The 25,310-nt window shown below is 48.2% G+C and overlaps 1 protein-coding gene across 2 annotated transcripts in view; it reads right to left on the bottom strand.

The window, feature by feature from the left end:
* Positions 1–531: 531 nt before the first annotated feature.
* Positions 532–25,310, bottom strand: part of TTC24 (tetratricopeptide repeat domain 24) — a 55,155-nt gene continuing 30,376 nt past the window's right edge. For both annotated transcript variants that reach the window (XM_066609116.1, XM_066609115.1), the window contains exons 4-12: positions 25,053–25,181; positions 20,290–20,411; positions 19,010–19,132; positions 18,231–18,337; positions 16,598–16,719; positions 11,879–11,999; positions 9,561–9,631; positions 6,981–7,029; positions 532–3,279 (exon numbers count right to left, since the gene is read on the bottom strand). In XM_066609116.1, the coding sequence (XP_066465213.1) occupies positions 3,183–3,279; positions 6,981–7,029; positions 9,561–9,631; positions 11,879–11,999; positions 16,598–16,719; positions 18,231–18,337; positions 19,010–19,132; positions 20,290–20,411; positions 25,053–25,181 (941 nt within the window). In that variant the 3' untranslated portion in view covers positions 532–3,182. The remainder of the gene's footprint in view (positions 3,280–6,980; positions 7,030–9,560; positions 9,632–11,878; positions 12,000–16,597; positions 16,720–18,230; positions 18,338–19,009; positions 19,133–20,289; positions 20,412–25,052; positions 25,182–25,310) is intronic.

Raw genomic sequence — 25,310 nt, 5'->3', positions numbered from 1 at the left:
TAAGGGACATCCATTCCGGCCCCCTGATTAAGGCCGCCTGCACACAAACTGATTTGCCTTGCGGAGTCTGTGGTCGGCGTCCGGACCGCGGTTCCGTAGCAAATACCGTTCACAGCATGCAATGGAAAATCGCTTCTTCCTGCAACCTCACAGAAACGAATTGCGATCAGAAAAAATTGCAGCACGCTCTATTTTCCCGCAATGTCCGCACGGACGGCTTCCATTGAAGTCAATGGAAGCCGTCCGACCCGCAGCCCGTCTGCAATTGACATTGCCGATAGGTCGCAGATTCCGTGTCATCGCCTAGCGAAGGCGCGAGAAAAATTAAATTAAAAAAATCTATACCGTGCATGTCCGATGGCGGCTGACCGCGTCCATCCACAGTACAGACTATGAAGACAGGTACGCACGGACGCTGGCGGACGGAATCCGGCCCATTCGCGTGCAGGCGGCCTAACCCTATGAAAGGAAGCCAAAATATATAGAAATATTGCAAAATATAGATTTTTAATATACATTCAATAAGTACATTTTGTGTGCAAATCACAGCGACAAGACGTAAAAATGTGCGATGTAAACACTTTGTGCGCAGTTTTGGTATTTACAACATAAGTAGGAGGAGCCGGCCGGGATGTAAACCGAGATATTAAAGCCAGAGATGTAACATCTGTTGACCGCAGTGTCCGTGGCGCAAAAGGTAAGCTGTATTTTTTTTTTCATTTTTTTATGCAGCGTACATCTTCTAGTACTTCGCACGTAGCCGACCGCAGTGTAAATCGTACGCCAAAATCGCCACGGCTGCAGGGTGAAATTTGCTGAGGAGCCGCGGAAAAAACTGCATCAAAATATGCTACGGATTTTGGTGTGATCGCTCCCTTAGGCTGGGTTCTCACAGGGCAGATTCTCTGCAAAAATCTCGCGGTTTGGCCGCAGCGAAAAACCGCGAGATTTCCGCCAGGAGAACCGCTACTGCAAAACCCGCGCGGCTTTGAAGCGGCCCGGACGCTCCCATAGAGGAGAGTGCGGCCGCAGCGGGAAAAAAAATGGACATGCTGCGGTCGGCAAATCCACACCGCAGCAGTGGATTCTGCCGGCTTAGACCTAGCGGATTTGCTGTCCCGTGTGGACGAGATTTCTGGCTAATCCCGGGATTAGTGTCCGCATGCGGATTTGCCGCGGCGAAATTCCGCATGGAATTTCCGCGGCAAATCCGCCCCATGTGAACCCAGCCTTAGGGAATTGTGAGTATGTATGTGAGGGGCTGTCCACTATGGACAACCCCTTTAAGTGTTATATCCCTGAGGCTGCCTTCATACTGGCGATAAAAATCGCGTGAGGCGAGTGTGAGTGAGATTTTTGCGAGTGCGTTTTGCGATTTTTAATTTTTTTTTCAGTCCATGTTTCCCTATGCAGCCTCCGATTTATCGCATCGCGACACACCACCTCGCTCAAAAATCGCCTGAACCACGCCTCCATTTTGCCATTGCCAGTATGAAGGAGCCCTAAGAAGGCGCCCCCTCTGAGGCGCGGTGTTCCTCATATATTCATGCCAGCATTAACCCCACTGATAATATGGCGCCTTCCGTGTGCCTCGGGGAGATATCATGAGCGCCGGTTTCCATTTGTCGCCGCCATGACGGGTGATTTTCTCCAAGAACCTCGCACTGCCGCCCTGACTGAAATAAAAACCGGCAATCAACCATAACAGCGAATCCCCAATCGCCTCTCCAGCCAGGACCCATCTTTTCAATCCTGCGCCCACATTAGTACAGCGCAATTTTCTACTTGTTTTACAAATGAATGCCCTTTTTTTGCGGGCCTGGAAATCACTCATCTCCTAAATTGACCAATCAGCCGGAGCCGGCCGTCCGCCAATCATGATGCGCGCAATATTACAATGGCTGAAAGCTTCCATATCTAGGAGACGAGTAAATGATATATTTATCACGGAGATCGAGGTCACGGGCGATGAGACCGCGGCCCGGAGCCCTCATACGTCTGGGGGGAGGGCGATGGCGACAAACCTGCCCGATAGAGTATATGGTGGCAGCCATTTTGAAAAATAAATACTGTACTGCATACCTGTAAAAAACGACTTCAAGGGGACTGCAGATGTAGGAAGGGACCGTTCACACGGGACGGAATAGGTCACATGACGCACTGCGAGCCGCGGCGCGGATTTGCCGAACGCAGCATGTCTATTTTTTTTCCCCGCTGCGGCCGTGCTCTCCTCCATGGGAGCGCCGGTCACAGCGGAAAAGCGAGCGGCCGGACCGCTTCAAAGCCTCCGCGGCAGTTCTCCCACGGTTTTTGCTGCGGCCAAACCGCGACATTTCCGTCAAGGATCCGCCCTGTGTGACCGTGGCCTTAGTGTCAACAGTAACAACCGCAGTACACAACATTAAGAGCGCTGTGCCAACATAACATTGGCGCTGTGCCAACATAACATTGGCAGCCATAGTGGCAGCGACAGGTCAGGACCTTTAAGGGTGCGTTCACATATTGCGCAAATGTTGGAGATTTGTTGCAGAATTTCAGCAGCGGCTCCACAGCAAAACCTTAGGGGACTTGAACTTCAGCTTAATAGCTTCTACAGTATACTGCAATACTTCAGGATTGCAGTGTATGTTATTTCTGCAGATATTCTATTAAGACAAGCCACAAGCTCATCTTAATAGACAGAAATACATGGCAGCCCTGGGTCCTGTAGAAGGTCCTTAGCTGTCATGACACCCAAACGGCACCTCATGACCTCTATAATAGTAAACATTTCTGCTGCGGTTTTCCCGCAGTGTTTCCGCAATGTGTGAGCGCACCCTAAAATAAAAACACCTTCACAAAAATATATCTATACTATATACAACGAGAGGGCCGATAACTATGTACAAGATGCCCGAGTTATTGCAGAGGTCCATGTAGTGCTTGGTCCAAGTCCATGCGGTTGGTGACTGGCAGGCGGGCCCACTGTGCCCACAGGGCCCTGTCACCTCCCCCGGTCTATCGATGAATCAGCCGCCATAGTGAAATCACATGGTGATGCGGGACTGTGGAAGAAGAGGTAGACGTATATTCCCCATGGCGGCCTTTTATAGTCATTTTTGGATGCTGGTGGGGTTTTTGGCGGCAGAACTGAAGGTCTTGTTCATGAGACTTGACAGTCACGGTAATGGAGGTGGGAGGGGTCACATGACGTTACACATCCTAGATTGGAGTCGGGATCTTCTTGGCTTGTCAAGATGTTCTGGTCTGGGTGCGTGAAGGCAGTCCGAGGACTCGCTCCTGAAAATAGATATCGCCAAGATGAGCGGAAATTCCACCAATAATGAAGAAGATGGGCGGTACACAAGGCCGGGCAGTGAAACGCGTCTCCGGCTAGACCAGATGCGGGATTATGAGCAGACACGCGTTTCAGAGCCAGTCCAGCACCCGATCTTCCTAGTGCTGACTCAAGATCTGTAACACTGCAGGGGCTATACAACACTTCTAGGGTACAGAATGCATTATAGTGCAGAGCTCAGACACAGGATGTAACTCAGGGTCAGTACTGAATAAGTAATGTATGTACATAGTAACCCCACCAGCAGAATAGTGAGTGCAGCTCTGGAGTATAATACAGGATGTAACTCAGGATCAGTACAGGATAAGTAATGTATGTACACAGTGACTCCACCAGCAGAATAGTGAGTGCAGCTCTGGAGTATAATACAGCATGTAACTCAGGAGCAGTACAGGATAAGTAATACATGTACATAGTGACTCCACCAGCAGAATAGTGAGTGCAGCTCTGGAGTATAATACAGGATGTAACTGAGGAGCAGTACAGGATAAGTAATGTATGTACACAGTGACTCCACCAGCAGAATAGTGAGTGCAGCTCTGGGGTATAATACAGGATGTAACTCAGGAGCAGTACAGGATAAGTAATGTAATGTATACAGTGACTCCACCAGCAGAATAGTGGGTGCAGCTCTGGAGTACAATACAAGGTGTAACTCAGGAGCAGTACAGGATAAGTAATGTATGTATACAGTGACTCCACCAGCAGAATAGTGAGTGCAGCTCTGGAGTACAATACAGGGTGTAACTCAGGAGCAGTACAGGATAAGTAATGTATGTATACAGTGACTCCACCAGCAGAATAGTGCGTGTAGCTCTGGAGTACAATAGGGGGTGTAACGCAGGAGCAGTACAGGATAAGTAATGTATGTATACAGTGACTTCACCAGCAGAATGGTGAGTGCAGCTCTGGAGTATAATACCGGATGTAACTCAGCATCAATTCAGGATAAGTAATGTATGTATACAGTGACTCCACCAGCAGAATAGTGAGTGCAGCTCTGGAGCATAATACAGGATGTAACTCAGGATCAGTACAGGATAAGTAATGTATGTACATAGTGACTCCAGCAGCACAATAGTGAGTGCAGCTCTGGAGTATAATACAAGATGTAACTCAGCATCAGTACAGGATACGTAATGCATGTATACAGTGACTCCACCAGCAGAATAGTGAGGGCAGCTCTGGAGTACAATACAGGGTGTAACTCAGGAGCAGTACAGGATAAGTAATGTATGTATACAGTGACTCCACCAGCAGAATAGTGAGTGCAGCTCTGGAGTACAATACAGGGTGTAACTCAGGAGCAGTACAGGATAAGTAATTTATGTACACAGTCACTCCACCAGCAGAATAGTGAGTGCAGCTCTGGAGTACAATACAGGGTGTAACTCATGAGCAGTACAGGATAAGTAATGTATGTACACAGTGACTGCACCAGCAGAACAGTGAGTGCAGCTCTGGAGTATAATACAGGATGTAACTCAGGAGCAGTACAAGATAAGTAATGTATGTACACAGTGACTCCACCAGCAGAATAGTGAGTGCAGCTCTGGAGTATAATACAGGATGTAACTCAGCATCAGTACAAAATAAGTAATGTATGTACACAGTGACTCCACCAGCAGAATAGTGAGTGCAGCTCTGGAGTATAATACAGGATGTAACTCAGGATCAGTACAGGATAAGTAATGTATGCACACAGTGACTCCACCAGCAGAATAGTGAGTGCAGCTCTGCAGTATAATACTGGATGTATCTCAGGATCAGTACAGGATAAGTAATGTATGTACACAGTGACTCCTCCAGCAGAATAGTGAGTGCAGCTCTGGAGTATAATACAAGATGTAACTCAGCATCAGTACAGGATACGTAATGCATGTATACAGTGACTCCACCAGCAGAATAGTGAGTGCAGCTCTGGAGTATAATACAGGATATAACTCAGGATCAGTACAGGAAAAGTAATGTATGTACACAGTGACTCCGCCAGCAGAATAGCGAGTGCAGCTCTGCAGTATAATACAGGATGTAACTCAGGATCAGTACAGGATAAGTAATGTATGTACACAGTGACTCCACCAGCAGAATAGTGAGTGCAGCTCTGGGGTATAATACAGGATGTAACTCAGGATCAGTACAGGATAAGTAATGTATGTACACAGTGACTCCACCAGCAGAATAGTGAGTGCAGCCCTGGAGTACAATACAGGGTGTAACTCAGGAGCAGTACAGGATAAGTAATGTATGTACACAGTGACTGCACCAGCAGAACAGTGAGTGCAGCTCTGGAGTATAATACAGGATGTAACTCAGGATTAGTACAAGATAAGTAATGTATGTACACAGTGACTCCACCAGCAGAATAGTGAGTGCAGCTCTGGAGTATAATACAGGATGTAACTCAGGATCAGTACTGAATAAGTAATGTATGTACATAGTAACCCCACCAGCAGAATAGTGAGTGCAGCTCTGGAGTATAATACAGGATGTAATTCAGCACCAGTACAGGATACGTAATGCATGTATACAGTGACTCCACCAGCAGAATAGTGAGTGCAGCTCTGGAGTATAATACAGGATGTAACTCAGCATCAGTACAAGATAAGTAATGTATGTACACAGTGACTCCACCAGCAGAATAGTGAGTGCAGCTCTGGGGTATAATACCGGATGTAACTCAGCATCAATTCAGGATAAGTAATGTATGTGTACAGTGACTCCACCAGCAGAATAGTGAGTGCAGCTCTGGAGCATAATACAGGATGTAACTCAGGATCAGTACAGGATAAGTAATGTATGCACACAGTGACTCCACCAGCAGAATAGTGAGTGCAGCTCTGCAGTATAATACTGGATGTATCTCAGGATCAGTACAGGATAAGTAATGTATGTACATAGTGACTCCAGCAGCACAATAGTGAGTGCAGCTCTGGAGTATAATACAAGATGTAACTCAGCATCAGTACAGGATACGTAATGCATGTATACAGTGACTCCACCAGCAGAAGAGTGAGTGCAGCTCTGGAGTACAATACAGGGTGTAACTCAGCATCAGTACAGGATAAGTAATGCATGTATACAGTGACTCCACCAGCAGAATAGTGAGTGCAGCTCTGGAGTACAATACAGGGTGTAACTCAGGAGCAGTACAGGATAAGTAATTTATGTACACAGTGACTCCACCAGCAGAATAGTGAGTGCAGCTCTGGAGTACAATACAGGGTGTAACTCATGAGCAGTACAGGATAAGTAATGTATGTACACAGTGACTCCACCAGCAGAATAGTGAGTGCAGCTCTGGAGTATAATACAGGATGTGACTCAGGATCAGTACAGGATAAGTAATGTATGTACACAGTGACTCCACCAGCAGAATAGTGAGTGCAGCTCTGGAGTATAATACAGGATGGAACTCAGCATCAGTACAGGATAAGTAATGTATGTACACAGTGACTCCACCTGCAGAATAGTGAGTGCAGCTCTGGGGTATAATACAGGATGTAACTCAGGACCAGTTCGGGATAAGTAATGTAGGTGCACTATTATTTAATTGTTTATTTAGATTCATTTTTATATATGAACAGTACACTCCTGTTCAAAAGAGGGTATTCCCGTAAAGTTACAATAATTATGGCCTTACCTTTCCGCTTCCAGTGTCTTCAGCTTTAGCGTTTCATAGTCATGGTTGCCTGATACGTACAGAAACACAACATGTCAATAAACTTTCTGTGATGATGTTACCTTATTCTATGTCACCTGTCTTACATATTCCCACAATAAGGGCTTATTCAGATGACCATATATCGGCCGGGTATTCACAGTGTCCTTCTCTGCAGGGGGAGGAGGCTGGAAGAGCCGGGAGCAGTGCTCCTCGCTCCCGCTCCCTCTCTGTTTCCTCCTCGCTCCCGCCTCCTCTCATTGCAAATAGTGCAGGGGGGGCGGGAGCTCAGTGCAATGCTCCCTGCTCTTCCAGCCTCCTCCCAGAGAGGGACACCGTATATCGTCCTGGCATGAATACCCGGCCGATATATGGTCGTCTGAATAAGCCCTTAGTAACATAAATCTGATCACACAGGATGGCCTACAATTTGCGGCATTACATCAAACTGACATCAGAATTGGAGGCATGTTCACACGTGGCAGATTTATTGCAGATTTTCAACAGCTGAAAAAAACGAAGCCAATCTGCAGCAGGAGATCCCTAACTGAAGGAGTAAACTCCTTAGTGAATCCGCACCATTTGGTCCCATCACATGTGAACATACCTTTAGATCATTGTCACACATGAACGCGGCAAAGTGCCAGGATTTTAAACGTGACTCTTTGCCGCGATTTTACTTTCGTTTTCCTCCGCAGCGGCCGACAGCAAGTTTTAGCGCACCCCTTCATTGTCATGGGTGATGAGGTGCGCTAGACGGACAAATATAGAGCGGACTGCTTGAAAATCGCGTCGCTAGAAAGCGCCGTCCAGCGCTGCGATCGAACGCATGCCCTATTGACTTCAATGGGAGCATTATACCGCGATTAACGCGACGTTCAAAACGCCGTGTTAACCCTTTGCAATCCAATTTTGGATTCAGGGTTTCCTAGGGGTCTTTCTCTTTCTGCCATTACACAATGGCGCCATCTGTTGGCTAGAGCCAGTACTGCAGTATGGGACATGCTGGAGAGGCCCCCGACAACAGAGCGGCCAGTAAGATACAGTAAGAATACCCTGCTGGATGTCTTCCGACATTGGAGCTGTACAGGCTTCAATCAGAATGTCTTTAGACATCAGACAGTGGATTGAAAAGGGTTAAAGGGGTTGTCCCGCGGCAGCAAGTGGGTCTATACACTTCCGTATGGCCATATTAATGCACTTTGTAATATACATCGTGCATTAATTATGAGCCATACAGAAGTTATTCACTTACCTGCTCCGTTGCTGGCGTCCTCGTCTCCATGGTGCCGTCTAATTTTCGGCGTCTAATGGCCAAATTAGACGCGCTTGCGCAGTCCGGGTCTTCTTATCTTCTCAATGGGGCTCCGTGTAGCTCCGCCCCGTCACGTGCCGATTCCAGCCAATCAGGAGGCTGGAATCGGCAATGGACCGCACAGAAGCCCTGCGGTCCACGGAGGGAGAAGATGCCGGCGGCCATCTTCACCGGGTAAGTAAGAAGTCACCGGAGCGCGGGGATTCAGGTAAGCGCTGTCCGGTGATCTTTTTTAACCCCTGCATCGGGGTTGTCTCGCGCCGAACGGGGGGGGGGGGGGGGGGTTGAAAAAAAAAAAAACCTGTTTCGGCGCGGTACAACCCCTTTAATTGCGGTAAGAAGCTGATATTTTCATTCATTTAGAATGAGTTTTCACGGCTGGGGTTACGCTCATCGCTAACCTACTGATACATTTGTGAAAGTACTAAGATGATCTGTGTTCCACTTGTTATTCAGGGGTTCATACAGTTTACTCTGAAGCTCATGGAAGCGGTATAACCTGGACTCTCCTTGATACTGGGGGTTGAGCGGTTCCTGGAGACCATGTTTAGTCCTTGTATCAACATTCCTTACTTTTGTCACTGTAGGTAATGTATGCTCACCTCCCTTTATGTATTCTATTGTCAGTACTAAACTTTCATAATTGTTTGCTACTTTTCGCCTGCTACGATAGTCAGTAAAAAAGCAGAATATGAAATAACGATCTACAATGGTTTCCTTCCCATCTGCGATGTTTTTACTGATGCAATGTTGAGGGGATAAAAATTAGTGGCTTGTCCTATCTTTCTGCGATGTGCGATTTTTTTATTTATTTTTTTTTAAACCTCCCTTATATTCCTATGGAGGCTTTTTTTATCGCATTGCAACGCTACAAACGCATCGTGATGCGATTTTAACATTACAAAGTCCCATCGACTTATGCGATAAAAAATTGTGCAGATTCGTCGCGCACTTCTATCACGGGCGGCATCGATGCGATATTATTCTCCATAAAAAGCGTCAAAATCGCGAACGCCCGTGTGGAGCCGGCCTTAATAGAAACGTCACCGGTTGTAGTCAGATTTGGTCCCTGTTGTGTGCTGAGACGGATGCTGTGACATTCCCACCAGGTGTGATGTGGGGAGACGGGTGTACAAGTCCGGATTCTGGGGAGATGTCCAGCCCGTCTGATAAGCCACACTTTCACACAAATCAATGCCAGTTGGCAGAGGTGCCCCTTTAATAGCTCTCACAATACTGGTACTCACTTTTCTGGGTGGTCTGTAGTCCGCAGTTCTGGTAGAACGGCTCGGGGTGCAGGTACGTATTATTCAGATTGCTAGAAGAAAGGGTAACAGATTATTGAGGATGTACAGAGGGTACAATGGTCTCTCTCACGTGTAATACGTGGCAAAGTATGCATTCTTAGCCGGTGCTCCATTCACAATGACGTCACTGCGGGGTAGAAACGACCCTTGCGGTGACGGGCAGTGCAGGACATCTGTTCTCGAGATCAGCAGATAGAGCATAATTTGCAATTGTGGTACAACCTCCTTAACAATGGCACTGTTAGCTAACAATGGCACAAAGTGGGCACTATTACTTAAAGTGGTGGGCAAAAAGTAGGCATTATTACGCAACAATGGCACAAAGTTGGTACTGTTACATAATGGGGGGCACAGAGTGGGCACTATTACCTTACGGGGGAGAAGGGGAACAAAGGCATCAATACTACCTTGTGGGGGCACAAAGTGGGCACTATAATGGTAGGAACTAAGGAGGAATTATAATAATAATCTATTTGTGTAGCCCCAATTTATTCCGCAGTGCTTTATCAGTTTGTGGGGACATAAAGAGGGGATTTTCACCGTGTAGAAGGGGACACAAAGATTATTATTACTGTGTAGGGAACACCAAGAAACGCGGATGTATCAGCAACATGGGGAGTCTCCAAACATCCCTTTAATTTTAGCATCCTTGTTGCAAGGGGTGTGGGTTGGAAATAGAGGATGTACCTTGTAAATAACGGGTGTGTTCATTGAAAAGGGGGCATAACCTACAAAAAAAAAAAGAGAATGGGTCTCTCTGTCCAAAGTGAAAGCTATTGAAGTGGGGGTTGAGACCATATCCACTGCAACAGCTGCAAGATACACCACATATACTCACTGGCATACATGGTGGCATCCTCTGATAAACGCTATTTAAGTATTTTTGGCCATTCAGAAACAACAGAGCCAAAATAGCTGCCTGCCCTATTCGGGTCTGATGGGGCAGAACGGGCAAATGCCCTAGGGCCGCTACCACCCAGTAAAACCTCTGTTACTCAGCCACTGCCATGCAAAAGGAGCCCAAAAAGTTCAACCGTGTCCGCTCCAAGGAAAGTCAGTGTCCATAAAGCAATCTAATTAACCTGCCCTGGGTATTGTATTGCAAACAGATTGTCCCCATTGTCTTGCCTAGGGGTGTCACATCCTATGTGGAGCTTAATTGTGTAGCTCCAAACTGAAGGCCCAGTATTAGCCCCTTGAGTGGCACGCCCGGAAAATTTCCGGGACGAGCTCCACTGCTCATAGCAACATAGCCCGGAAGATTTCCGGGCTATGCATCACTATGGGAACTGCAGAGCACAATGCCACAAGCTGTGACAGTGTGCTCTGCCTGCACAGACCCACAGAGAACAAGACAAGGGCTTTGAAAAACCAGCAGAAGATATTGCCGATATGTCGGCAATCTCCTGCTTTGTTTACAGGTTGCCATAGAGACCATCGGCTTGTCAGAAGCAAGCCGATGGTTTCTGTGGCAGGGAGAGCTGGTTGTTAGCTGTCAGAGGACAGCTAGGTACCAGCTCTTACAGCAGAGATCAGAGAAAACCTCCGATCTCTGCTGTGTTAACCCTTTACATGCTGCAGTCTATGTGACTGCAGCATGTAAAGGGCTGTCACTGCAGCATGTAAAGGGCTGTCACCATCGGACCCCCGGAATGTGATCAGGGGTCCTGATGGGTCCCTGTGGAAGTCCCCTAAAGGGACAAAAAAAAAATAAGTTAAAAAATTATAAAACAAATTATAAAAACACTTGTCTCCCTTTACTTTGTAAAAAAATAAAAAATACAATCACACATGTGGTATCCATGCGTCGTAATGACCCAGAGAAGGAAGTTAATACATTATTTAACCCCTTAATGACATGGCCCCTTTTTTTCTTTTTTCCCCATTTCTTTTTTTCCTCCCCCCTGTTTAAAAAATCACAACTTGTCCCGTAAAAAACAAGCCCTCATATGGCCGTGTCAATGGAAAAATGAAAAAGTTATGGCTCTTGAGACGCAACTGCAAAACTAGTTGAAATTCAATGATTAGACCATTTTAAAAAACCTGCCCTGGTGGGCACGACAGGGTGGTAGGAAACCCGCCACTCAAGGGGTTAGGTGCCACTATTTCAGCATTAATGCAGGAGACAAATCGGCATCAAAAACTAACAAAAAGGACAATTTCTCTCCATTTATGGCGTAATTGCTCATCTTCATCCTGTTTTCATCTTCATCATGCACGCCTCCCAGAGCGATAAGTGATTGAACCAGTTGCATTACCTGTTGGCATGAGGATGATTTGTCGAACAGGCAGCGGCGGTGTCGGCCTCCTCGCAGTCCTCGGAGTACGCATTAGTCACCACTGTGAGGGTGTCTGAGTCGTCCTCCTCCCCGGCTCCGTCTGTAAAATAAAGCAGCGGGTCTTCTACAGCTGTTCTCTTTGTTTGGAGAACAGATCGATGTTCTTACCAGAGGAGGAAAGAGACAACAGTAAAATCACACCGCGAAGCAGGTGCAAAGACAAAATCTACCGCAGGTGGAGCAGAAACATTGCTACTGGGAGAAGTGACAGCGCGCACCCTTAAGGTAATTTGTGAGATGCCCGTCGCCTCCCAGTGCGGTTCCCTAAATTCGCACCTGCAGTCATGTTAGATGTGTTTGTTCTTCTACTTGATTGGTTAAAATATACTCATTGCAAAAAAAAATAATGCACCAAGAAGTTGTTAGAATTGGATGAAACTTTCTATGTGTGATTGTAGTGATATGAATGATTACAATATTAGAGCCAAAGGAGAAGTCCACTGGGGAAAACTGTACAATTCAGAGGAGGCTCCAGTACCCTGCTGGGCCGCCTCCACCTTGGATACATGATGAGATACAGACGGACATGGAGGCTCTAGTACCCTGCTGGGCCGCCTCCAGCTTGGATACATGATGAGATACAGACGGACATGGAGGCTCTAGTACCCTGCTGGGCCGCCTCCAGCTTGGATACATGATGAGATACAGACGGACATGGAGGCTCTAGTACCCTGCTGGGCCGCCTCCAGCCTGGATACATGATGAGAAACAGGTGGACATGGAGGCTCTCATACCTTGCTGGGCCGCCTCCAGCCTGGATACATAATGAGAAACAGTTGGACATGGAGGCTCTAGTACCCTGCTGGGCCGCCTCCACCTTGGATACATAATGAGATACGGGTGGACATGGAGGCTCTAGTACCCTGCTGGGCCGCCTCCAGCCTGGATACATGATGAGAAACAGGCGGACATGGAGGCTCTAGTACCCTGCCAGGCCGCCTCCAGCCTGGAAACATGAAGAGATACAGGTGGACATGGAGGCTCTAGTACCCTGCTGGGCCACCTCCAGCCTGGATACATGATGAGAAACAGGTGGACATGGAGGCTCTCATACCTTGCTGGGCCGCCTCCAGCCTGGATGCATGATGAGAAACAGGCAGACATGGAGTCTCTAGTACCCTGCTGGGCCGCCTCCAGCCTGGAAACATGATGAGATACAGACGGACATGGAGGCTCTGGTACCCTGCTGGGCTGCCTCCAGCCTGGATGCATGATGAGAAACAGGCAGACATGGAGGCTCTGGTACCCTGCTGGGCTGCCTCCAGCCTGGATACATGATGAGAAACAGGCGGACATGGAGGCTCTAGTACCCTACTGGGCCGCCTCCAGCCTGGATACATGATGAGAAACAGGCGGTCATGGAAGCTCTAGTACCCTGCTGGGCCGCCTCTAGCCTGGGTACATGATGACAAACGGGTGGACATGGAGCCTCTATTACCCTGCTGGGGTCTCTAATGATGGTGCCTGTGTCTGGATAGTAGACAACGAAATTTTTGGGTCTACTCGTGCTTATGGCGGATCAAATGACCGTCTCTACTGGTGATCTGTTCGCCATGTGTGCCCTTATGTAACTCTCAACACCTCCTAACAACTTGGTCAGAACAGCATAGATGATGGACAAATCATCAAAATGATCATCCTGCTTCTCTCATCCCAATAACGCGCCTCCTCTCAAATTCTGTTAACTTGGCATAATCTCTTTGAGTGCATCGCAGAGGCGTCTAGTGGTCAATGATCTCTCAATAAGAGGTCACTAAACACAAGGAGCCTCTAAGAGCCTTTTTATAGGGCAACCAAGGAAGCACCTTTTAGGACCTCCGGTGACAAGACCGCTCATCTAATCAGACCACAACTCATCATTTCCAGATCTGACTGAGATGGAACCGCAGGACGAGCTTAGGAGGAAAATGACATTTCTATCTGCGTGCATAATTTTTATTGTCAATGAGTGTATCTGAGATCCAGAACGAGGACTCTTCCAAGTGGTACATTACATATTAAGGGGTTGTTAAAGTCCTCTACCTCTTGAAAGTGCGAATCGCTGGCATCCTATACTACCAGTCTGAAGACTGTTAAAACATACAGACTATACAAGCAATTGGTGGGTCCCAAAAGGGTTAATAATCAGATCCTGTTTGCCCGTGTAGTGAGGGTCAGCCAGGGCAGGAGAAGTTCATCAATTGCTTGTATAGCCTGTATGTTTTAGACATCAGCTGAACTGATGAAGGGATTTTCCCGAAACGCGTTTTCATAAGCTGATCACGTACTTTACTAAATAAAAGGAGAAGTTTCACAAGCCTTTGGTCACTTCCTATTTGCTTTAACCTGGAGTGTTGCGCCTTCTCCAGTGCCAGTTTTTTAGTCCTATTCTCTTGCTCTGTCACGCCCCCCGGTGGTGCGTCATGTGGACAGGCAGCACCTCCATTATTGAAGTTACCACTTCACTCTCTTCACCACGTATGTAGTATCATTGTTCACAACAAACACAACTGTACGGGTTTTGCTCCACCCCTCTTTTTCCTCCTCATCCAGCAGTAATAGTGACCCCCAATAGTTGCCCCAGTAGCAATAGTGACCCACAATAGTTGCCCCAGTAGTAATAGTGATCCACACTAGTTACCCCAGCACAAATAGTGACCCACAATAGTTGCCCCAGTAGCAATAGTGACCCACACTAGTTGCCCCAGCACAAATAGTGACACCCAATAGTTGCCCCAACAGTAATAGTGACACCCAATAGTTGCCCTAGCAGTAATAGAGGCCCCCAATAGTTGCCCCAGCAGAAATGGTGACCTGTAATAATCACCCCAGTAGTAATAGTGACCCCCAATAATTGCTCGAGTAGTAATCGTGACCCCCAATAGTTGCCCCAGTAGCAATAGTGACCCACACTAGTTGCCCCATCAGTAATAGTGACACCCAATATTTGCCCCAGCAGTAACAGAGACCCCCAATAGTTGCCCCAGTAGTAATAGAGACCCCTGAATAATTGCCCCAGCAGTAATCGGGACCCCAATAGTTGCCCCAGCAGAAATGGTGACCTGTAATAATCACCCCAGTAGTAATAGTGACCTCCAATAATTGCCCCAGCAGTAATAGGGACCCCCAACAGTTGCCCTATCAATAATAGGGACCCCCAATAGTTGCTGCAGTAGTAATAGTAACCCCCAATTGTTGCCCCAGTACTAATGGTGACACCACCAGCTCCCCCCTGACACTGTCCCCAGTAGTAAGAGTGAGCTCACCCGCCCACCGACACTGCCCCCAGTAGTAAGAGTGACACCACCCGCCCCCCGACACTGCCCTCAATAGTAATGCTTACCCTTCAGCTGATGACAGTCGGCCGGTGGACGCTGCTGTCAGGATTGAGTGCGGACTTCTAAGTGAACTGCGCATGCGCGAAGACGCGTGTTCCCAAAAGCGGACAAGTCAACAAGCGCTACTGCGCCTGCGCGACGAGAGAGGAAGACCGGCTTGAGAATTTGTGGTATCGGGGGATGACGGAGTGGTAAGCATAGGGGAGGGGGCACCTGTATAGGTAAGTATATAACTTCTGTATGGCTCATACAAGTGCTTTGTAATAGCCATACAAAAGTGCTTACATACACTTGTCACGGCCGTACAACCTCTTTAAGTCTCCTCTCAGCCTTCTCTTCTGCAAGCTAAACATTCCCAGATCCTTCAACAGTTCCTCATAGGACATGATTTGCAGACCGCTCACCGTCTTGGTAACTCTTCTCTGAACTTGCTCCAGTTTGTTTGTCTTTTTTACACTATGGTGCCCAGAACTGGACACAGTATTCCAGATGAGGTCTGACTAAGGAAGAGTAGAGGGAGATAATGACCTCACGTGATCTAGACTCTGTGCTTCTCTTAATACACCCCAGAATTGTGTTGGCCTTTTTTTGCTGCTGCATCACATTGTTGACTCATGTTCAGTCTATGGTCTATCAGTATACCCAAGTCTTTTTCACATGTGCTGCTACTTAGCCCAATTCCTCCCATTCTGTATGTGCCTTTTTCATTTTCTTTGCCCAAATGTAGGACCTTGCATTTCTTCTTGTTAAATACCATTTTACTGCCATGTGTCATCCAACTTTTTTCAAGCATTGCTTAGCAATGATGTGTGAAAAACAGAATGCAGCAGATGCCATCTGTGTGCTCTTTCTTTTTCTTCTTGCACGCCCATTGACTTAAATGGGTTACTGTTGTCTAAGAAAGCAGACCAGAAGAGGAAAAGCTGCAATTTGTTTCACACGGACCACCGGGTCATTCCCGCATTCGAGTTGATTGGTGTGCAAAAAAAGGAGCACATGCATGATATTTTTCATGGGTCATTGCTTAAAAACTAAAAAAAAAAAAAGGCTGCCTATTCCATTTTTATTGCATGTGATAAAAATAAATAGTTGAAACGGACACATGCATACGGATGCAACACAGACCTGCACTTTTAGTTTGGTGACAACCTGCCTTGCAGTAAGGACCTGACTACTAGGGAATTACTGTCTGACAACCCCATGTAAAAGGCTGTACGTTCACTGACATTACTTAGGACCTCAGATCCAGGTGGAATTCACATTACTCATGCAGTTTTAGTAATCAGATTTTTCTGAACTACCTCCGATTTGGACGACCTACCTGATACTCTGTTTTCTGAGGTTGGTTGCCCATTGGGTCTGGTGGTGACCCTGGTTTTAATGGTTGCATACGTCTCTTCAGGCTGTGGTGGTTGGCTCGTTCCCCTGCACGGTCTCCGATAGCTGAATGTAAATGAAGATTATTAACCCATTAACGACACGGCCCTTTTTTTTCTTTTTTCTCCCCACTTTCAAAAATCATAACTCTTTTATTTCTTAATTGATCACCATCGCTGTCTGAGGGCTTGTAGTTTTTTGTGGGATAAATTGTATTTTTCAATGGTACCATTTAAGGTACCATAGAAAGTACTGAAAAACTTCAAAAAACTTTTAAAAAGTGGAGTCAAATGAAAAAAATTACAGTTCCGTTATCTTTTACAACGTACACACTGCAGCAAAAATAGCATGATAACTTAATTCTGTGGGTCAGTACGACGACGGCCATATCAAATTTATATATGTGTATGTGTATATAATATATATATATATATATATATATATATATATATATATATATGAAATATATTTTTTTTATTTATTTTTTTATTTATTTATTTTTGCTGCAATACATAAAAAATTTTGGGGGAAAATTAAAATTATTTTTTGCTGCCATAAACTACAAATTTTTCCATAGATACAGTTGTGCAAGGACTCGTTTTTTTGCGGGACGTCCTGTAGTTTCCAAATTGGTACCTTTTGAAGTTAATGTGACTTTTTGGTCGCTTTTTATTACAAAAATTTTTTATTGGAGACGGGGTGACTAATAAAGCGTAATTCTGGCATTGTGTGTTTTTTTTTTCCAGTGGATGTTAACTGTGTGGGATAAATAATGCGTTACTTTGACAGATTGGACTTTTACGGACACAAACGCCAAGTATGTTTTGGGTTTTTTTCTCTTGATTTCGTATTATAAAACAAATGGAGGAGTTAAAACTCATTACTTTTTTTATTTCTAATACTTAATACATTTTTTTTTCTTGTCCCTATTGGTGACTTGAACTTGCAATCATTTGATCACTCATACAGTATAATGTAATACCATAGTATTGCATTATACTGAGTGGCTGCCTATCAAAACATGCCACAGGCATGGCTTAGTAACATAGCAAAATGGCTTGATAGGCAATCAGCCATGACAGTCTGGGGGCTATTCAGAAGGCTCCAGGCTACTGTGGCAACTCAAGGATACCTCACGATTTTATTACGGGGGGCAAGGAAGAAAAAAACGCTCAAAGGGGTATTTAATCCAGTGCAACATCCTCGGGATAGGTCATAAATGGTTTCGGCAGGTGTCCGCCACTCTCGACCCCTGGCGATCAGCTGATCTTAGCCCTCCCACTCACGGCAGTAGGGTCAGACGTCTGTATTGCGTTTGAAGCTGGAAGTGCAATCGACCGTATAGCTCTTATTGATTTTAGTGGGAGTGAAGCTGTCCATTACACTTCCGGCCCTGACCACTGCTGCACTGACAGCGGGCTGGAAGATCAGCTGATTGGTGGGGATCTCAAACAGCAGGTCCCTGCCAATCAACTATTGATGATCTATCTATGCGAGGACAGGTCATCAATATAGTTAATGCCCAGAAAACCCCTTTAACGCTGCCCCCCCTTCGTAAATTGAAGATCTGTACTCACATTTGGGCACCTTGAGAAGACATGTGCATCATGGCGGCATACTCTGGGTTCACGACTGAAGGGTGTCTTGCAACCTTTGCCCCAGTGATCTTCCCAACGGAGCCTCTCTAGATAATGTAATGATTGACCAATAGAAATAGTGTTACCGCTAGACGCAAACAGTCACCTGAAAACATCACAGAGACGTCCTCATGGGGCTTCTACTAGCCACTATTAGTTATCTTGGTCCCATCCTTGGTACCAGATTCTGAGTGACGACTAACGTCTGCCATTTCCCTCTCCAAAGGTGAGGAATCATCTGCACCGCTAGGGGATGTAATTCTGCAATTCAGCATCAGGACAGCGATATAAGTCAGAAATGGCTGGACTGACACTTTATTAGAGACCCCAGCTAGCATCACGTTGGACCTCTTTGGGCTTCAGAACCACAGCAATTCGTACCAGAGCACCAACGCTGTATCTGGGTTCTCCTGACTGTGTAGCGCCTGTTGGTCAGAACGATTCCTGACATCCTCCTCTGACCCCTTATGGCGGTGAGTTGTTTCCATCCATTCTACTGGATGTTTTCCTTGATCACACCATTCTCTGTATACTCTTCACATGGTTATAAGAGAAGCCCCCCCCACCCCCACCCCCACCCCACGGTTGGCAGTGATTTGCAGTCATTAAAGTCCCATCAGACGCTCTTCGGGCAGATTGTGGTTTCAAGGTTGTATAGTTACTAATCAGGGAATGTGATGAGGGGGAACCACCCACAGCGCAGCCCGGGATGTACTCACCAGCGGGGCGGCCGGGGGTAACCCTCTGCCGTGGCTGAAGTGCCGGTGGTTTACAGCCAACTTGTACTGGAGGGCGTCCGTCAGCTTATTCACTATACGTTCCTGAGCGTTGTCAGAGTCCTCCTGTAAGACCAGAGACAATAGCCCGTGATGCTCCTGATAAAGTGCGCCATGTTCAACCCTTCGCGCCCCATGACATATACGTACAGAGGGATTTTAAGTGCGGTGGCATCTTCATTCTCCGAGGTCAGATCATAACCTAGCAATAAGCCATCAATGGCGCCCCTACCATGAGGTGACCTGCGTCTGCTGCCTCAGGCGGCAGTCTGCAGAACCTCAGAGGGTGTGGCGGGTTGCTGCCCAGCCGGTATTTATTTTTTACCGGCCATATTAATTAGCCTGCGAGCCGGCCAGGCAGCAACCCAACAAGCATTTAACTCACTCCTGGTCCGGAGTGGGCCAACCGCTGCTGTAGTTGGATTGTTACCCCTGACTTTTTCCCGGGGCGTCTGCATTCCTGCACATAGATGCCAGCCTATACGTAGTTCAGATGCCAGGTGGAGAGGTCAAGGGCCACACTATAATTACAGTATCAGCAGCAGCCCCCTGGGCCAGGACTGCAGAGCAAGTGAGTTAAATGCTTGTCCGGATGCCGCTCAGCTGGAGTTCACTATTAGACTCACTATGGGGGTCACTATTACTACTGGTGCTGCTATTATTGGGACCACTATGGGCGTCACTATTACTACTGAGGCTACTATGGGGTCACTGCTACTACGAGGGCCACAAACAGGGGCTTTTTTACTACTAGGGCCACTATGGGGGTCTCTATAACTACTGGGGCAACTATGGCGGTCACTATTAGTATTGGGGCAACCAATGGAGTCACATTTACTTCTGGGGCCACTGGGAGGCTACTATTACTACTCGAGCCACTGTTGGATTCAATATTACCATTAACGGGGTCACTATTAATATTGGGGCCATTAAGGGGTTCCCTGTAAATTTTGGGGACACTAGGTCGACACGTACTATTGGGGCCACTACTGGGGGCAGTATTATTCTGTCACTTCAGACAAGTCTCAATAGTTCAAACATGTGTTGGGTATCTTGTGTACTGGCGCTTTCAATGCCTGTAAAATGAGTGTTTTTGTTTCTTGGGGGGGGGGGGGGTGCCATGTCACACTGCACCTCAGGAAGCACAAAGGCTTGGGGTACCCTGATGCCATCATTTTACAGGATGGGCGTACCCCTTTAATACTGTCGCTGGTCGATCTGACCTTGGCTCTGGAGAGGAAGGCCAGCGCCTGCTTGTAGTACAGAACGGCCTTCTCCGGATCCCCCAGGCGGAATCTGGCTGCTCCGAGTCCTTCACATGCCTGCCACTGGCCATGGACATCATCTAGTGGACAAGAAGGACAAATATCAGAGCTATCGGGGGGCTGCAGAACGTCAGCTCATCGTCGCCATCATCCTGCATCCAGAGGGGACTCTAATACCCCGTAACAGGAGGGACGAATGGCCAACATCTTCATATACAGGGGCAACCGAGAGTTCTGGCTGCAGAACAGAACTTGTCTGATAATATGAGGGTCATTGCTATGAGCGCACTGTGTCAGTGTGAGGCCTTAGTCACACGGGCGTTTTTTCACGCGATTTGCGGATCGCATGACGGATGCGCATCCGCAAATCGTGTGACCGGTGCGCGCAAGTCGCCCGCAAATCGCCCGAAAATCTGCTCCTAGCCGCGTTTCATTAGAAACGGGCCGGAGCTGTCCAGCGCATTGCATTCAATGGAGACGGCAATAGAGCCGCCTTCATTTAAAGCAATGCGCTGCGGGCGAGCCTGGGATGAATTGTCGGGAAGGGCTTAAATATATAAGCCCTTCCCTGCAATTCATCCAGAAATGTGTAAAAATAAAAAATATATATATATACTCACCTTCTCCCGGCAGCTGGAGCTCCACGCGGCCGTCCTGCAGTGGGTGTGAAGGGGGTGTGAGTCAGACCTGCCCCCTGATTGGTCAAAGCTGAGAGGCAGCAGTCACTCACCCAATCATGAATTCATGAATGGGTGCGTGAGTGAAACCTGCCTCTGATTGGTCAGGGCTGTGACCAATCAGAGGCAGATCATTCAGCAGGCGGGGATTTTAAAGCCCCGCCGGCTGAATAGTGCCGAGAAGCAGTTCAGGAGAACTGACAGCGGCCGCGGCTGGACTCCGGCTGCAGCGGAAAGGTGAGTATACAATTTTTTTTTTATTTTTACACATTTTAGGATGAATTGCAGGGAAGGGCTTATATATTTAACCCCTTCCCGACAATTCAGCCCGCGCACGCCGGCAGCCCATTGCTTTCTATGGAGCGGCTGTATTGCCGGCTCCATTGAATTCAATGGACAAACATCGTTCTTCTCTGCCACGGCTGTTACAGCTGTGGCAGAGAAGAATGATTTGTCTTCTATATGTTCTCAATGGGGTCGGCGCTGAAGAAGAGAACAGGAATCGCAGATAGGTGCGATCTGCGATTTCTCTTCTATAATTTATCGGACAAGCGCATAAAAAGCGCTCATGTGTCCGATACCATTGCAAAGCAATGGTTTTATAAAATCGCCGGACGCATGCGCATGCGCAAATCGCTGCTAAAAACGCCCGTCTGACTAAGGCCTTAGGAGGGATAACGAGGTTATCACAATTATGGGGACACTGGGATTATGACATATGCGAGCACTATGGCTATGACTGTTGTAGGGGCACGGTGGCTATCACTATTATGGGGGCACTGGGACTATTGTGGTTATGGGGGCACTGCATTTATCACTGTTATGGGGGCACTGTGGTTATGGGGACACTAGTTATCACTGTTAGGCTGCCTGCAGACGGCCGGGTCAGATCCCCTGCAAGAATTCTCGCAGCGGGATCTGACCCACGCCCCTGCAGGGCCCAGTGCGGCTCTCACCTGCTCCCGCGGCTCCGGCTCTGTGATGTGCGGGCTGCCGCCCCAGCCGGCGCATTAGCAGAGCGGAGCCAGCGCGCTGGGAGTGACATTTCTGTGCGGGTCTTGCAGAGTAAACAGAGCATGCCGCGATTTGTTTTCCTCATGTATTTTCACGCGGACAAATCGCGGTCGTCTGCATAGGAGTGCGTTCCACCCGCGTGCAGGGGGCCTTATGGGGGACACTGCGTTATCACTGCTATGGGGGACACTGTAGTTATCGCTGTTATGGGGGACACTGCGTTATCAATGTTATGGGGGACACTGTGGCTATCGCTGTTATGGGGGACACTGCAGTTATCGCTGTTATGGATGACACTGTGGCTATCGCTGTTATGGGGGACACTGTGGCTATCGCTGTTATGGGGGACACTGTGGCTATCCCTGTTATGGGGGACACTGCGGCTATCGCTGTTATGGGGGACACTGCGGCTATCGCTGTTATGGGGGACACTGTGGCTATCGCTGTTATGGGGGACACTGTGGCTATCGCTGTTATGGGGGACACTGCGGCTATTGCTGTTATGGGGGACACTGTGGCTATCGCTGTTATGGGGGACACTGTGGCTATCCCTGTTATGGGGGACACTGCGGCTATCGCTGTTATGGGGGACACTGCGGCTATCGCTGTTATGGGGGACACTGCGGCTATCGCTGTTATGGGGGACACTGTGGCTATCGCTGTTATGGGGGACACTGTGGCTATCCCTGTTATGGGGGACACTGTGGCTATCGCTGTTATGGGGGACACTGTGGCTATCGCTGTTATGGGGGACACTGTGGCTATCCCTGTTATGGGGGACACTCCGGTTATCCCTGTTATGGGGGACACTGTGGCTATCGCTGTTATGGGGGACACTCCGGTTATTGCTGTTATGGGGGACACTGCGGTTATCGCTGTTATGGGGGACACTGTGGCTATCGCTGTTATGGGGGACACTGCGGTTATCACTGTTATGGGGGACACTGTGGCTATTGCTGTTATGGGGGACACTGTGGCTATTGCGGTTATGGGGGACACTGCGGTTATCGCTGTTATGGGGGACACTGCGGCTATTGCTGTTATGGGGGACACTGCGTTATCCCTGTTATGGGGGACACTGCGTTATCCCTGTTATGGGGGACACTGTGGCTATTGCTGTTATGGGGGACACTGTGGCTATCGCTGTTATGGGGGACACTGTGGCTATCGCTGTTATGGGGGACACTGTGGCTATCGCTGTTATGGGGGACACTGCGGTTATTGCTGTTATGGGGGACACTGTGGCTATCACTGTTATGGGGGACACTGCGGCTATCGCTGTTATGGGGGACACTGCGGTTATCACTGTTATGAGGGACACTGTGGCTATCCCTGTTATGGGGGACACTCCGGTTATCGCTGTTATGGGGGACACTGTGGCTATCCCTGTTATGGGGGACACTGCGGCTATTGCTGTTATGGGGGACACTGCGGTTATTGCTGTTATGGGGGACACTCCCGTTATCGCTGTTATGGGGGACACTGCGGTTATTGCTGTTATGGGGGACACTCCGGTTATCGCTGTTATGGGGGACACTGCGGTTATCGCTGTTATGGGGGACACTGCGGTTATTGCTGTTATGGGGGACACTGTGGCTATCGCTGTTATGGGGGACACTGTGGCTATCACTGTTATGGGGGACACTGCGGCTATCGCTGTTATGGGGGACACTGCGGTTATCACTGTTATGAGGGACACTGTGGCTATCCCTGTTATGGGGGACACTCCGGTTATCGCTGTTATGGGGGACACTGTGGCTATCCCTGTTATGGGGGACACTGCGGTTATTGCTGTTATGGGGGACACTCCCGTTATCGCTGTTATGGGGGACACTGCGGTTATTGCTGTTATGGGGGACACTCCGGTTATCGCTGTTATGGGGGACACTGCGGTTATCGCTGTTATGGGGGACACTGCGGTTATCGCTGTTATGGGGGACACTGCGGCTATCGCTGTTATGGGGGACACTGTGGCTATCCCTGTTATGGGGGACACTGTGGCTATCGCTGTTATGGGGGACACTGCGGTTATTGCTGTTATGGGGGACACTGTGGCTATCGCTGTTATGGGGGACACTGTGGCTATCCCTGTTATGGGGGACACTGTGGCTATCGCTGTTATGGGGGACACTGTGGCTATCGCTGTTATGGGGGACACTGCGGTTATCACTGTTATGGGGGACACTGTGGCTATCGCTGTTATGGGGGACACTGTGGCTATCCCTGTTATGGGGGACACTCCGGTTATCGCTGTTATGGGGGACACTGTGGCTATCGCTGTTATGGGGGACACTGTGGCTATCCCTGTTATGGGGGACACTGTGGCTATCGCTGTTATGGGGGACACTGTGGCTATCGCTGTTATGGGGGACACTGTGGCTATCGCTGTTATGGGGGACACTGTGGCTATCCCTGTTATGGGGGACACTGTGGCTATTGTGGTTATGGGGGACACTGTGGCTATCCCTGTTATGGGGGACACTGTGGCTATCCCTGTTATGGGGGACACTGCGGCTATCCCTGTTATGGGGGACACTGTGGCTATCGCTGTTATGGCGGACACTGTGGCTATCCCTGTTATGGGGGACACTGTGGCTATCGCTGTTATGGGGGACACTGTGGCTATTGCTATTATGGGGGACACTGCGGCTATCCCTGTTATGGGGGACACTGTGGCTATCCCTGTTATGGGGGACACTGTGGCTATCGCTGTTATGGCGGACACTGTGGCTATCCCTGTTATGGGGGACACTGTGGCTATTGCTGTTATGGGGGACACTGCGGTTATTGCTGTTATGGGGGACACTGCGGTTATCCCTGTTATGGAGGACACCGTGGCTATCGCTGTTATGGGGGACACTCCCGTTATCGCTGGTATGGGGCACGCTGCGGTTATCACTATTATGGGGTCATGGTGACAGCCTATAAGGCGTGCCCTGCACTACTGTTATTGGGGTGCTGGTGCGATCATTTATCTCTCTCCATCCTCACTTCTGGATGTTCGCAGCGGTCGGTGGACACGTTGAGTACCTGAATCTTTAAATGCCTGTAGTGAGTGCAGATAGTATTCTCCGGCCGCCTCGTGGTCATCCAGTTGGCTCAGTGCATAGGCCAAGTTTCCAAAACACTGTCCTTGTGCCCTGCGGTTACCAAGGAAGCCTGAAATAAACACCATGACGTTACACAGAGCGCCATTCATGGTCACTAAGTAACGGGTATTATGATACACACTGCTGGATGTTACTGTAACCCCACAGTGTGATCACTGCCTGATATCGGATATAGACT

This window comes from Eleutherodactylus coqui, chromosome 6 (genome assembly GCF_035609145.1).
Source record: "Eleutherodactylus coqui strain aEleCoq1 chromosome 6, aEleCoq1.hap1, whole genome shotgun sequence".
NCBI classification, from domain to species: Eukaryota; Metazoa; Chordata; class Amphibia; order Anura; family Eleutherodactylidae; genus Eleutherodactylus; species Eleutherodactylus coqui.
The sequence above is the reverse complement of the archived record's forward strand: the minus strand, read 5'-3'. Positions and strand labels throughout refer to the sequence as shown.